Source organism: Bison bison, unplaced genomic scaffold (assembly GCF_000754665.1).
Source record: "Bison bison bison isolate TAMUID 2011002044 unplaced genomic scaffold, Bison_UMD1.0 scf7180017864072, whole genome shotgun sequence".
Taxonomy (NCBI): domain Eukaryota; kingdom Metazoa; phylum Chordata; class Mammalia; order Artiodactyla; family Bovidae; genus Bison; species Bison bison.
In genome coordinates, this window is record NW_011494644.1 from 12040398 (window position 1) to 12053732 (window position 13335).

The following is a 13335-nucleotide window of genomic DNA, read 5'->3' on the forward strand; positions in this document are numbered from 1 at the left end:
AGACTCCAGAGGGATATAAATACAGGGAGGTGGGACTCATTGAGGGCTTACTGCTGTTTAACAAATTACCACAAAAATAAAGACTGAAGAGAAACAACCTTTTCATTTTCTCTCAGTTTTTAGGAGTTAGGAATTCGAGGTGAGAATTTTGCCTGGGCAGTACTGGCTCACATAACTGCAGTCCGATGATGACTAATATTGGAGCAATGGGAGGCTGATACCTTGGCTTCTCTCTCTCTTCTTTGTTTTTGGCTGTGCTGGGTTTTTGTTGCTGCGAGTGGGCTTTTCTCGAGTTGTGGCGAATGGAGGCTACTCTCTAGTTGCAGTGTGAGGGGTTCTCATTATGGTGGCTTCTCTTGTTGCACGGGCTCTAAGCTCACAGGCTTCAATAATTGTGATGCAAGGGCTCTACAGCACAGGCTCAGGAGTTGTAGTGCAAGGGCTTAGTTGCTCCGTGGCATGTGGGATAGATCTTCCTGGCCCGTGTCCCCTGCACTGGCAGGGGGATTCTTTAGCACTGAGCTACCGAAGAATTATGCCCCCTCCCCTTCGTGTAGCCTCAGGGACTCTCTGTGAATCCATGTAGCCACTCCTCCATAGGGGCTACTTAGGGCTTCCTCACAGCATGGCAGACTCCAGGCCACAGCAACCAGTTTCCAAAACTGTCTTCCATGATTTCCACCTCCTGGTATACATACCATTGTGTAATTTCTTCCCACCCTAAATAGGGCTGACCTGGCCCAATGGGATAATGCAGACGTGATGGTTTATGAGTTTGGAGGCTGTTATTAGGATATTGTGGCTTCCATCTTGCTCCCTTTTAGATCACCCACTCTGGGTGAAGTCAGCTGCCATGTTTGCCTAATTCCTAACCCAAAGAAAGTGTGTGAGATAATAAATATTTATTGTTTTGAACTGCTATATTGTGAGGGTAATTTGTCACACAACAACAGATAATTAATACAGGGCAATCAGGGACTCCTGTGGTAGTCCAATGGTTAGGACTATGTGCTTCCAGTGCAGAGGGCATGGGTTCGATCCCTGGTTGGGGAGCTAGGGTCCTATATGGCCAAAATAATAACTACCAAAAAATAAATAATTAAAAAATACAGGGCAATTAGATTGCTTATGTGACTACTCAGGTCTCCAGTAAAAGTTCTCCAGGGAACCAAGTAGAAGCTGTATCATCTTTTATGATCTAGCTTCATACATCATCATTTAGTATCCCTTCCACTGTAATCACAAATCTGCTTAGAACAAATGGGAAGGAAATCAGAACTTCACCTCTTGATAAGAGAAGGCTCAAAATCATAAACTAAGAAGTTCAGGGACTTTCTTGGTGATGCAGTAGATGGGAATCCACCTGCCAATGCCAGGGACACAGATTTGACTCCTGGTCTGGGAAGATTCTACATACTGTGGAGCAACTAAGCCCAGGCACCACAACTACTGAGCCTGAGCTCTAGAATCCACGTGCTGCAACTATTGAAGCCCACACACCCTAGAGCCTGTACTCTGGAACAAGAGAAGCCACAGCAATGAGAAGCCAGAACACCGAAACAAAGAGTAGCCCCTGCTCACCTCGACTAGAGAAAGCCCATGCACAATACTGAAGACCCAGTACAGCCATAAATAAATATATAATTAATTAATTTTTTAAAAAAGAGAAGTTCATGTGGGTGTGTGGGGTGCAGCATCTATGGGAAATACAAACTGCCACATGAGGCAGATTTTTCTCCACCCACGTCTTCTCTTACTCCATACAGATTACAGCTTCTGAGCTCTGAGCCCAGATCTTGATCCTGGGTTCCAAACCCCATAGTAGAAACACTTCTAGGACCTCTTCATCTGGATATTCTCACAGGTCAATCTGATGAAATGCAACACACTCAAAACTGAGCTCCTATGTTACTCAGCTATAAAAAGAAATGATATTGGGTCATTTGTGGAGACATGGATGGATCTAGAGGCTGTCTTACAGAGTGAAGTGAGTCAGAAAGAGTAAAACATATCATTTATTAATGCATATGTGTGGAAACTAGACAATGGTATAGATGATCTTATTTGCAAAACAATATAGCGGTTTAGAGTTTAAGGATCTGTCTTCCAAGGTAGGGGACCCAGGTTGATCCCTAGTCAGGGAACTAAGATTCCACATGCCGTGGGGCAACTAAGCCCTAATGCCTCAACTAGAGAGCCCGAACCCTGCAACAGGAGAAGTCAGTGTAACGAAAAGCCCATGTGCCATCATGAAGACTTATCACAGCTCAAAAAACTCCAACAACCCTCCCCCCACACACAAAAACAGAAATAGAGACATAGATATAGAGAATAAACATATGAACATCAAGAGGGGAAAGGGGGTGTGGTGGGATGAATTGGGACTTGGGGATTGACTATATACAGTACTGATGAAAAAGTGAAAGTTAGTCGCACAGTTGTGTCCGACTGTTTGCGATCCCATGGACTATAGCCTGCCCAGCTCCTCTGTCCATGGAATCCTCCAGGCAAGAATACTGGAGTAGGTTGCCATTTCCTTCTCCAGGGGATCTTCCCAATCCAGAGATCGAACCCAGGTCTCCTGCATTGCAGATAGATTCTTTACCAACTGAGCCACAAGGGAAGCCCCACACTACTGATACTGTGTATAAAAATAGAGTCCCAGGTGGCTCAGTGGTAAAGAATCCCCCTCAATGCAGGAGACATGGGAGACCCGAGTTTGATCCCTGGGTTGGAAAGATCCGCTGGGGGAGGAAATGGCAATCCAGTCCAGTACTCTTGCCTGGGAAATCCCACGGACAGATGACTGACGGGCTGCAGTCCATGGGGTCACAAAGAGTTGGACACGACTGAGCACTCATGCACATAACATAGATAATTAATGAGAACCTACTGTATAGCTCAGGGAATTCTATTCAGTGCTCTATGGTGACCTAAAGGAAATCCCCAAAAGAGGAAATGTATGTATACATATAGCTGATTTACTTTGCTGTATAGTAGAATATATAGCTGATTTACTTCGCTGTATAGTAGAAACTGGAGAAGGCAATGGCACCCCACTCCAGTACTCTTGCCTGGAAAATCCCATGGACAGAGGAGCCTGGTAGGCTGCAGTCCATGGGGTCACTGAGTACGACACGACTGAGCGACTTCACTTTCACTTTTCACTTTCATGCATTGGAGAAGGAAATGGCAACCCACTTCAGTATTCTTGCCTAGAGAATCCCAGGGATGGGGGAGCCTGGTGGGCTGCCATCTATGGGGTCGCACAGAGTCGGACACGACTGAAGAGACTTAGCAGCAGCAGCATAGTAGAAACTAACAACGTTGTAAAGCAATTATACTCCAATAAAAATTAGTTTAAAAAGATAAACAAAATCTGAACGGTTTACAAAGGGCAAACTAAGCTCTTTACCTTCTCCAAATCTGGCTCTTCTCTGGGGTTTCCCATTTTAACCTTGGCCTCCCCCAGTCCACCCAAACCACTCCTCCTGGACATCTCTCTCACTCCTGGTAATTTATGCAGACCACTACCTTGACCCAAACCATCATCAGCTCCTACCTAGACAAATGTAGTAGCCTCCTCTCTGGTCTCTCAGATATTTGTCCGTCACCCCAACATACATTCTCCATGCAACAATCAAAGTGATCCTTTAAAAATAAAAACAAAAAACAAAATAAAGATGTAGCTTTGTCACTCTGCCTTTCAACAGCTCAGAGAAGAAAGCCCAGTATTTCTTTCATTGATTTAACAAACGTTTATTGAGCACCTGTTACATGCCAGAGACTGTGTTAGGGGCACAAGATAAATCAGTATAGCAGACAAATATTCATACATTGGTCTTACATTTCAGGGAAAAAAACGAGTAATTAATATAATAAATTCATATAATATGTTGTTGGTGATAAATGCTCTGGATGAAATAAAGAGTAGAGCAGAAGAAATTCCCAGGCAGTCCAGTGGTTAGAACTCAGCATTTTTCACTGAAGGGGGTCATGGTTCAGTCCCTGGTCCCAGAACTAAGAGCCCAAAAGCCTTGAAGTCCAGCCAAATAAATAAATAACTGAGTAAAGCAGTGTGAGGGGAATGGCTGCTACTGCTACTAAGTTGCTCAGTCATGTCCGACTCTGTGGGACCTTATAGACTGTAGTCCTCCAGACTCCTCTGTCCATGGGATTTTTCAGGCAAGAATACTGGAGTGGGTTGTCATTTCCTTCTCCAGGGGATCTTCCCGACCCAGGGATCAAACCCACATCTCTTAGGTCTCCTGCATTGGCAGGCAGGCTCTTTACCACTAGCCTTACTGGCGTGCTGCGATTCATGGGGTCGCTAAGAGTCGGACACGACTGAGCGACTGATCTGATCTGATCTGATCTGATCTACCCGGGAAGCCATACTAACCAGAGGGGAATGGGGGCGATTGCAATTTTAAATCGGATTATCAAGTTGGGCTTTGTCCAACTGACATTTGGGCAAAAGCTTAGAGGAGGTGAGGGAGTAAGCTATGTGGAGGGGAACGGTGTTCTAAACGGAGGAAACAGCTCCTGAGAGGTGGAATGTGCCTAAGTATGTTTAGGGGGAAATAGGTGTGCCAGTGTAATGGGAGGTAAGGACAGAGAGGAAGGAGAGGACAAGTTATTTAATCTCTTTTTAAAAAATTTATTTGGCTGCACCGGGCCTTAGTTGGGGCACGATGAAATCTTCCTTGCTGGCATGCAGGATCTCTTTCCCTGACCAGGGATTGAACCTGGGTCCCATGTATCTGGAGCAAGTAGTCTTAACCACTGACCATCAGGGAAATCTCCCGTATAATCTTTCTGGGCCTCTATCCCGTCCTGTGAAAAATGAGGATATTAATAGTACCTACCTCAGAGGTACTGTTACGAAGATGAAACGAACACATGTCAATCTCATAAACAAGGGCCTGACTGGAAGGGGGCACTCGTGGTGGTGCATGTCCAACCTCCACCGCCGGGAGGCAGCAGCGAGTCCCGGCCGGGCTCTGGGCCAGCGTGCAGGGTCAAACGAGGTGAGGCTCTTCCCGGATGTCTGCAGACTCTGACAGCAGCCGTCTCCCGCATTCCCGGCCTCGCCGCGGCCACGTGAGCGCAGAGTTCTGGCACACTACAAGCACTTCTTTGCCTCAATGGGCACGCTGGCCTCCCACCGGAAGCATCCTCCCCTCTCCCTTCTTCTACTGGCTCAAGCCCTGCCTGCCTCCAGCCTCCTCCGGCTTCACTCCAGGATAGCGCCAGGATTCGGGAAAAGAGAGTGGGAATGGTGTGGAGATGAGGGGCAAAGGGGAAATCCAGAGACTCAGGGAGCCCCTTCCTCATGATCTGTGCAGACTTTCCAGCCAATTCCTCAGGCAGGCCAGCTGGTGGTAAAGGGTCCAGCTTTCACTGCGGAGGGCCCAGGTTAAATCCCTGGTCCCGGAACCAAGATTCCGCAAGCGGTAGGTCGCAGCTGAAAAAGGAAAAAAAAAAAAAAAAAAAATTGTCTTTTCACTAGGCTCTCTGCATTTGGTCTCACATCCTAATTACTGTAGCCAAAGGGTTCTAAGGCGCAGATCTATTCCGTTAAAATCCCTCAATAACTTCTTACTACCTCAGGACAAATACAGGTCTGGTCCCCTCATTCAGCCCCTCTCCTCTCAGACTCCACATGGCTCCATGCTCTTCCCTGTCATGATATGCCCTTCCCATTCCAGCTCCCAGGCGTGGCTGAGTCCTATTCACACTGCACGTGTATAATTGTCTATCTATTGTCCATCAATTGTCTATCTTCCTCTACAGGTTGAGAAGGGTCTATTAACTCAAGACCAAATCTCTCCTAGCCCAGAATGTCACCTAATCAGTGTTTGTTGCTGATATTAATTAGTAATAATATTAATAACAATAGCTAATATAGAGTTAATTCCATGCCCAGCACTATTCTAGGCACTTTACATGGATAAATTCATGTAACCGCACAACCCCAAGGTTGATACAACTTCATTTTACCAAGACAGGAATTAAAGTATTGAGTAATTTAAGTAACTTGCCCCAGATAGTGAATGACTGAGCTGGGTTTTGAACCAGGCACTTTGGTTTTCCACAAATGAGTCAAGACCTTGAGGAGAAGGACCAGACCTCAGAGAGGGAATCCAGATAGCCTTTGGTCTGTGCACGTTGCATCTCAGGATATTCTCGCCCTGTCCCATTTCTTTCCCGAGGGCCCGCTTCCCAGAGAGACTAGGTAACTCTGGGGTTATTTGGGGGGTCTAGGAGCAGGGACATAACTTCTCCGGGCTGGGCGCGAGGGTGCGAGTCCTCTGCTCCAAACTACAACTCCCAGGAGTCACCGGGCGCCCATAGCCCACGCGACGTCACGGCGGCAGAGGGCGCAGGCGGCTAGGCTCGCCCGGCCGGGTCGACTGTTGGCCTGTACCGCTCGGACCCTGGCCCTGGCTCTGGCCCAGCGGTAAGGGGAGCGACCTGCGCAGACCATGCCCGCTAAGGCTTCGCATCACTTGACCGCACCCTCCGCCTTTGCCCTGGATCGTTGGAGCGCGCGTGGAGGGCGGGGGTGGGGGGACCAGCATCTAGCATATGGGGGAGATCTGGGCTGAACCAAGTGGCCCTGCGGAGGGAGGGACCTAGATGGGGACTCCCGAGCCGCTGCTTCCATGCAGCCAAACCTCGGTGCACAATTCTTTGTGCCACACGTATGCAGGCCAGACCCCAGTCGGGGTCTGAAGGGGCCGGATTAGGGGTCAGCCCCGCCCCTTGAACGAGGTGCAGCGGATCCGAGAGATCAGGGGCAAGGTTTCGGGCTGGACTGGTCTAAGGATCCCCTCCCCTCCAAGCTACCAGATAGAGCCTTAGATTGAAGAATAGTAACTCCAGAAAGCAAGGTGATCCAGGCTCTCCCCGTGTGTGTGTGTGTGTGTGTGTGTGTGTTTGGGGAGATGGTTGAAGGGGTTGGGCAGAGATGGTCAAATCTGATTATACCTGTGCTCACGTAGAGAGAGGGCACTTCTGGATTCAGATCCGTACAACTACCCCTTTCCCCGCCTTGGTAGATGGGAGCTGCTCCCCGGAGGCTGAGCTGGTCAGCATCGTCAACCGGCGCTCACCCCTGAAGTCAGAGAAGAGTCCCTGCCTACCCACATCCTTCTTGCCCAGTTTTGGGGTCGCCTCCGTCTATCGGGTCCTCAGCCCTACTGGCCACCCAGTCCAGTTCAAAGGAACAGAACGATGATACTGGCTTCGGTGCTGGGGAGCGGACCCCGGGGCGGGCCACCCCTCCGGCCTCTCTTGGGGCCCGCACTCTCGCTCCGGGCCCGCTCCACATCAGCCACTGATACCCACCATGTGGAAATGGCACGGGAGCGCTCTAAGACCGTCACCTCCTTTTACAACCAGTCAGCCATTGACGTCGCAGCGGAGAAGGTGTGCAGCTAGGGCGGTGAGGCCTGGGTCTGGAGCTGGAGTGGGTGTCCGGGGAAGGGGTGAAGCTAATATGGCCGGGGGCAGGGCGTTGGAGATACTATGCTCAAAGGCCCTCTGTCCCTTCAGCCTTCAGTCCGTCTCACTCCAACCATGATGCTCTATTCAGGCCGCTCTCAGGATGGCAGTCACCTCCTGGTAAGATTCCTGCTTCTTGTTTTGCTCTTGGGCCCTGGAGCTCTGACCCAGCCCCCCAGCCCCTGGCCTTAACTTCCCTCTTCTCTTTCTTCTAGAAAAGTGCCCGCTACTTGCAGCAGGAGTTGCCAGTGAGGATCGCTCACCGCATCAAGGGCTTCCGCAGCCTTCCTTTCATCATTGGCTGCAACCCCACCATACTGCACGTGGTAAGATGGCCTCAAGGGGGCATAGGAAAGGACCTTAAGTCAGTGTGCCCACCACCCATGGGGCAGATAGGGAGAGGGAACCAGAGTGGTAGAGACCTACCTGCCTAAAGGTTTCTGAGTCCTAGAGGACTCGGCCCAAGCTTTCATGGAGACTTGAAAGACCATGATGGGTTCGGAACCCAATGAACTGGGGTGGATGGCAGTCCCCATAGGTGGTCATGGCTGACTGTTCTCTACCTGTGCCCAAAGCATCCTTGTGAATTCCAACACCTCTTCCTTGCAGCACGAGCTGTACATCCGTGCCTTCCAGAAGCTGACAGACTTCCCTCCGGTGAGGGCTGGGCCAGGGCAGGGTGAGGGGCTGAGAGGTCAGGGCTGGACCACCCACGCTCACGACTACGTGGCTTGCAGATCAAGGACCAGGCGGATGAGGCCCAATACTGCCAGCTGGTGCGACAGCTGTTGGATGACCACAAGGACGTGGTGACCCTCTTAGCGGAAGGCCTGCGTGAGAGCCGGAAGTACATAGAGGTGAGGGCAGCACAATGTGGGCCCAGACCTGGTAGGGTCCTGGGAAAGGCACCAGGTTTCTGAGGCCTGCTCTTTATAGGATGAGAAGCTCGTCCGCTACTTCTTAGACAAGACGTTGACTTCAAGGCTTGGGATCCGTATGTTGGCCACCCACCATCTGGCACTACATGAGGACAAGGTGGGGCGCCGGGACCTGAGTATGTCAAGTGGACCAGAGGGAGCTGAGCCAGGAGCCCCGTTGGACTGGGGACCTGGTCCATGGGTCTGGGGAGAGCCCTGGGGCTGCTTCCATAGTCTAGAGTTTACAAGCTTTTGTTGCCCAAGATGTGGGTAGAGGTGATCTCTGGTCCTGACCTTCTTTCTCCTACTAGCCCGACTTTGTTGGCATCATCTGCACTCGCCTGTCACCGAAGAAGATTATTGAAAAGTGGGTGGACTTTGCCAGGTGAGGCTAGAATGGTTAAGGAAATGGACATCATCGGGCAGGGAAGGTCTGGATCTGAGCACTTGCCCAGGATGTGGTCCAGGGCAGGATTTCTCAACTGTGGTACTGTTCATGTTTTGGGCCAGATTATTCTTTTCTGTAAGGGGCTGGCCTGTGCTTGTTAGGATGTTCAGAAGGATCCCTGGCTTCTACTCACTTGATGCCAGTAATATTCCCCAGTTGTGGCAAACAAAAATGTTGCTAGGGATTGCAAAATGTCCTTGGGAGGGTGGGGACAGAATCAGCTCCAGTTGAGACCCACTGGTTGGAATCTGAACCCTTGCTCCTATCCACAGACGCCTGTGTGAGCACAAGTATGGCAATGCACCCCGAGTCCGCATCAACGGACACGTGGCTGCCCGTTTCCCCTTCATCCCAATGCCACTGGACTACATCCTACCTGAGCTGCTCAAGAACGCCATGAGGTGGGCCGCTGGATGTATTGGATGGGGGCAGATGGGAACTGAGGTGAGGCGGGGCACCACCACCTACTGGTATTTGGCCCCTTGCACAGAGCCACAATGGAGAGTCACCTCGACACTCCCTACAATGTCCCAGATGTCGTCATCACCATCGCCAACAATGATATCGATCTCGTCATCAGGTTTGCCTTGGGTGCGAGTTGGGTGGTATGGATGCGGGTTTCTGGGCACTGTTTCTGATCTGCTGAATGACCTCAAGCTTAGTGAGACTTAGTGTTTCAGGACAATCTCTGGTCCTGAGATTGCCGGGAGCTGGACATGAGTTGATCTGGGGCCAATTGCAGGCCCCACGGGCCTGCCTTTGTCAGAAACTGAGGGGCCCAGAGCAGGGAAAGAGTCAGAAATATGGTGCTGGGCAGAGAATAAATGTCAAGTCCTGTGAGAAGGTTTAAGCAGTCAGTGGCAGAAGTGAGGGTGGAGAAAAGTAGCTTATAAAAAGCAAGGCCCAAGAGTCCAGGTGACCACATTCCATGTTTGGGTGGGTGGAAGGGACAGGAAGGCCGACTTAGCACTCACTGTCTGCTTGGGAGGTAGTGAACCCCCACCAAAGCTGAGCCAAACCCCCGTTACCGTCATCCTGCCAGGATTTCAGACCGGGGCGGGGGAATTGCTCACAAAGACCTGGATCGGGTGATGGACTACCACTTCACTACAGCTGAGGCCAGCACCCAGGACCCCCGGATCAGCCCCCTCTTTGGCCACCTGGACTTGCACAGTGGTGGCCAGTCAGGACCCATGCACGGGTGAGGCCCCATCTGGCCAGAACAGAGGGGTGGGAGGGCCCAGGAGACTCAAGCCTCTGAAGCCTGTGTCCTGTCCCCCCGCCCACCCCCAGCTTTGGCTTCGGGCTGCCCACTTCGCGGGCCTACGCAGAGTACCTCGGTGGTTCCCTTCGGCTGCAGTCGCTGCAGGGCATTGGCACAGATGTCTACCTACGGCTCCGTCACATCGATGGCCGGGAAGAAAGCTTCCGCATCTGACCTCGCAGCCCTAGGCCGGCGGGCCTACCCAGGCTGGGCCACACTCCCTGCCAGGACCTCCCGGACCCGGCAGGGTACCACCCTGCTCCACACTGCTGCATCTCGGGTCTTAGGGCCCCAAACAGGTGGACTTACATGGAGCCAGGCACCGGCCCTCTTCCATAGGGTCCACTGCTTCCCTGCCTCCAGGCCTTAGAGGGGAGGAAGTGGGGACCCTCGAGGTCTCCCTCACCAGCTCCGTCATTCTCGTTCCTGGGGAACCCCACTTTGACCTGCTGTTTGTTATTAAAGTTCACATTTTGAATGCCCTCTCAGGCCCCATGTGTGGGGAGGGCAGATGAACCTTTGTTTCTGCCCTCTTTCAGGTCCCCTGGACCCTGGGTTTAACTAGTTCATGTCCTGGTCTCTTAACCATCCTCACTGCCTGGCAGACCAGGAACAGAATTGGCCCTGGGTTTCCTGCACAGTAAATTTAACGGGAGTGGGGATGAGTCGGGCAGTTTGTGCAAACCTCTCATTCATTTCATTTCCCAAATGTTTCTGCCTCCCAGACAATATGGAAGGCCCAGGTTGGCCCAGCTTCAGGCCTCAGTTCCGATTCTTCCCAGCAGTCACAGGTCATAGAGGTGAAGGTGACCCAGCTGGGCACTCTTCTGAGCCACCTGATTCCTAAACCTGAGTAAGGAAGGTTAAAAATACTGTCTGCCAGCCGTGCCTGCTATTGCCAAGTAAAAGAACACACAGGATTGTGCCCTGGCAGGCCCCAGAGGACAGTGGGGCCCGGGTAGGGGGGGCAAAGGGCTCCAGGGAGCAGGTGGTGGTGACCCCCCTAGCACCCATCTTGCCAGGAAGGAAGAAGGCTTAAAGCCTACTTGGTGGGACTGGTGATGGAAGTGGGGGACTGAGGGGAGACAGGAATTGTATCTGGTGGTGGGAAACCCTAGTGATTTGCCAGGCTGAAAATCTTGCTGCTGCAGTGCTGGGGGGAGGAGGAGGGGGAGGCTGGAGAGGCAGATAGTAATCAGGGTGAAAGACCTTGAAATTACAGCCCAAGAAGTGTGAGTTTTATCCTGGAGGTAGCAGGGATCCATGGAAGGATTTGAAGCTAGGAAGGGTAGTTAGATTCCCTAGAGTGAATTGTTCAGTCATGTCTGACTCTTTGCCACCTTGTGGACCATATAGTCCATGGACTTCTCCAGGCCAGAATACTGGAGTGGGTAGCCTTTCCTGTCTCCACGGGATCTTTTCAACCCAGGGATCAAACCCATGTCTCCCGCATTGCAGGTGGATTCTTTACCAGCTGAGCCACCAGGGAAGCCCTGGATTCCCTAGAAGCACATCTTACAAAGATTTGTATCCAAGCGATTTGTTGAGAAAGTGCTTCCAGAAGGGAGTAGGGGAGGCAGGAAAGGGAAGGGCAGGAGGCCAGGCAAGAGAGGTAAGCGGCACAGTCATTGATGGACTCCTCTGCTGGATGATCTTTTGTTTATTGTCCATATTTGATTGGGCAGGTACTTAAAACTCCCAGACTGAGAACTTCCATTTTCAGCTCTTTGAAAGCAAAACAGTTCCATTAACTTGAGAGACTTTTCACCAAACAAGCCTCTGGTGCTGGCTTCTGAAAGCACATCAAAGGTAATATGAGCACAAGGAAGCAACAAAAAATGATTCTGTGGGATCCGTGTGAATCATCAACATAGTTCTAGGGGTGGGTGGAGAGGGAACAAGTACTACAGTGTTAATTTTAAATTTTTTTCTTGCCTGACTTATTTCTTCCGTTTCATATGCTGCCAGAAGGGCATTTACCACTCCCTCCAAACTTCTTTATTTCCCCAAAGCCAAGTTACCAGCTCTTCCCACTGCCATCGCTCACAGATACTTAGATGTTTCCTGATCTGTAACCTCATCCTTAGGCCTTGGGCATTCCACTCCTCTTAGAATTGTTTCAAAACCCAATAGCCAAATTACAAGTCAGGTATGACTCAGAGTGGCCAAAGGGAATGTTTATTGAGCACCTACCCTGTCTGGCATTGTGCAACATGCACTTGTTTTATATACGTAAGAGATAAATATATGGTTCAATCTTTATGGTTATATGGTTTATACAGTGTAACATTTAACGACATTCTGGGAATGGACACTCACAGTGTAGGGTCAGAACCCAGAATTCCTCACTTATTAAGCCCAAGACGCTGCCCATTATGTCCAGGGCCTTTGGCTATTTTCTGTTTAGGGAACTTGGTCATTTCTTTACAAACGCTTGATTCTGTGCGAGTGATTTATTGGACCTGCTTCCCTAATCCGATCTCCTTTTCCCATCCTGAACAAGGAACGCAGTTTCTTCAGTCTTTAAAAACGGGAGACCAGTATTTGGCTGGTGGAAGTGCATGGGATGGGTGTTAACCTCAGGCTCATCGCCCTAAAGCCAGGCATCCAGGGAGGCTGCTCTGGCTCCGCCGTGGTAAACTGGGGGCAGCGCCGCCCGATAACTGGCACATCTTGGCTTCCTCAGGCACCGGAAGTCTTAAAAAGATAGAGCTGAGACATCACATCAGGAAAGCCTTTCTCCTCTCTTTTAACTCTAGGGTGCAGCCATAATTCCAAACAGAAAACTCCAGGGTAACCGGCACAGTCAACGTCAATCTGGCCTGGCGCCGCGGAGACAGTCACACTAGCCAACGAGTTCCTGCCACGTCACAGACCCCGCCCTCTAGCTTGCTGCAGACTCCGCCGTGCTTCACTGACCCGGATCTAAAGGCGCTACGTGGCGCTATATTCTGTCGTCACTTCCACTACAACGATGGCGGCACAGGGAGCAGCTGCGGCGGTTGCGGCGGCGACTTCAGGGGTCGCGGGGGAGGGCGAGCCCGGACCCGGGGAGAATGCGGCGGTCGAGGGGACCGCCCCGTCCCCAGGCCGCATCTCTCCGCCGACCCCGGCGCGCGGCGAGCCTGAAGTCACCGTGGAGATCGGAGAAACATACCTGTGCCGGCGGCCCGATAGCACAGGTATGTTTCTCCGAT

General features: G+C 51.1%; 2 protein-coding genes across 2 annotated transcripts in view; both read left to right on the forward strand.

Annotated features, from left to right (window-relative positions):
* Window positions 1–6364: 6364 nt before the first annotated feature.
* BCKDK (branched chain ketoacid dehydrogenase kinase) lies at window positions 6365–10621 on the forward strand. Its single transcript, XM_010837359.1, has 12 exons — window positions 6365–6463; window positions 7065–7434; window positions 7561–7629; window positions 7725–7835; window positions 8119–8166; window positions 8247–8366; window positions 8446–8544; window positions 8738–8811; window positions 9147–9275; window positions 9365–9454; window positions 9917–10075; window positions 10168–10621. The coding sequence occupies exons 2-12, from the start codon at window positions 7240–7242 to the stop codon at window positions 10310–10312; spliced, it is 1239 nt and encodes a 412-aa protein (XP_010835661.1). The 5' UTR covers window positions 6365–6463; window positions 7065–7239; the 3' UTR covers window positions 10313–10621.
* A 988-nt stretch (window positions 10622–11609) lies between these two features.
* KAT8 (K(lysine) acetyltransferase 8) overlaps window positions 11610–13335 on the forward strand; it is an 11260-nt gene continuing 9534 nt past the window's right edge. Inside the window, exon 1 of the mRNA XM_010837363.1 lies at window positions 11610–13320. Within this exon, the coding sequence (XP_010835665.1) occupies window positions 13113–13320 (208 nt within the window). The 5' untranslated portion in view covers window positions 11610–13112. The remainder of the gene's footprint in view (window positions 13321–13335) is intronic.

Coding starts and splice junctions, on each gene's coding strand:
- BCKDK (XM_010837359.1), top strand. CDS start 7,240: ATGATACTGGCTTCGGTGCTGGGGAGCGGACCCCGGGGCGGGCCACCC. Junction 7,836..8,118: donor ACCCCACCATACTGCACGTG/GTAAGATGGCCT, acceptor TCTTCCTTGCAG/CACGAGCTGTACATCCGTGC. Junction 9,455..9,916: donor GATATCGATCTCGTCATCAG/GTTTGCCTTGGG, acceptor TCATCCTGCCAG/GATTTCAGACCGGGGCGGGG.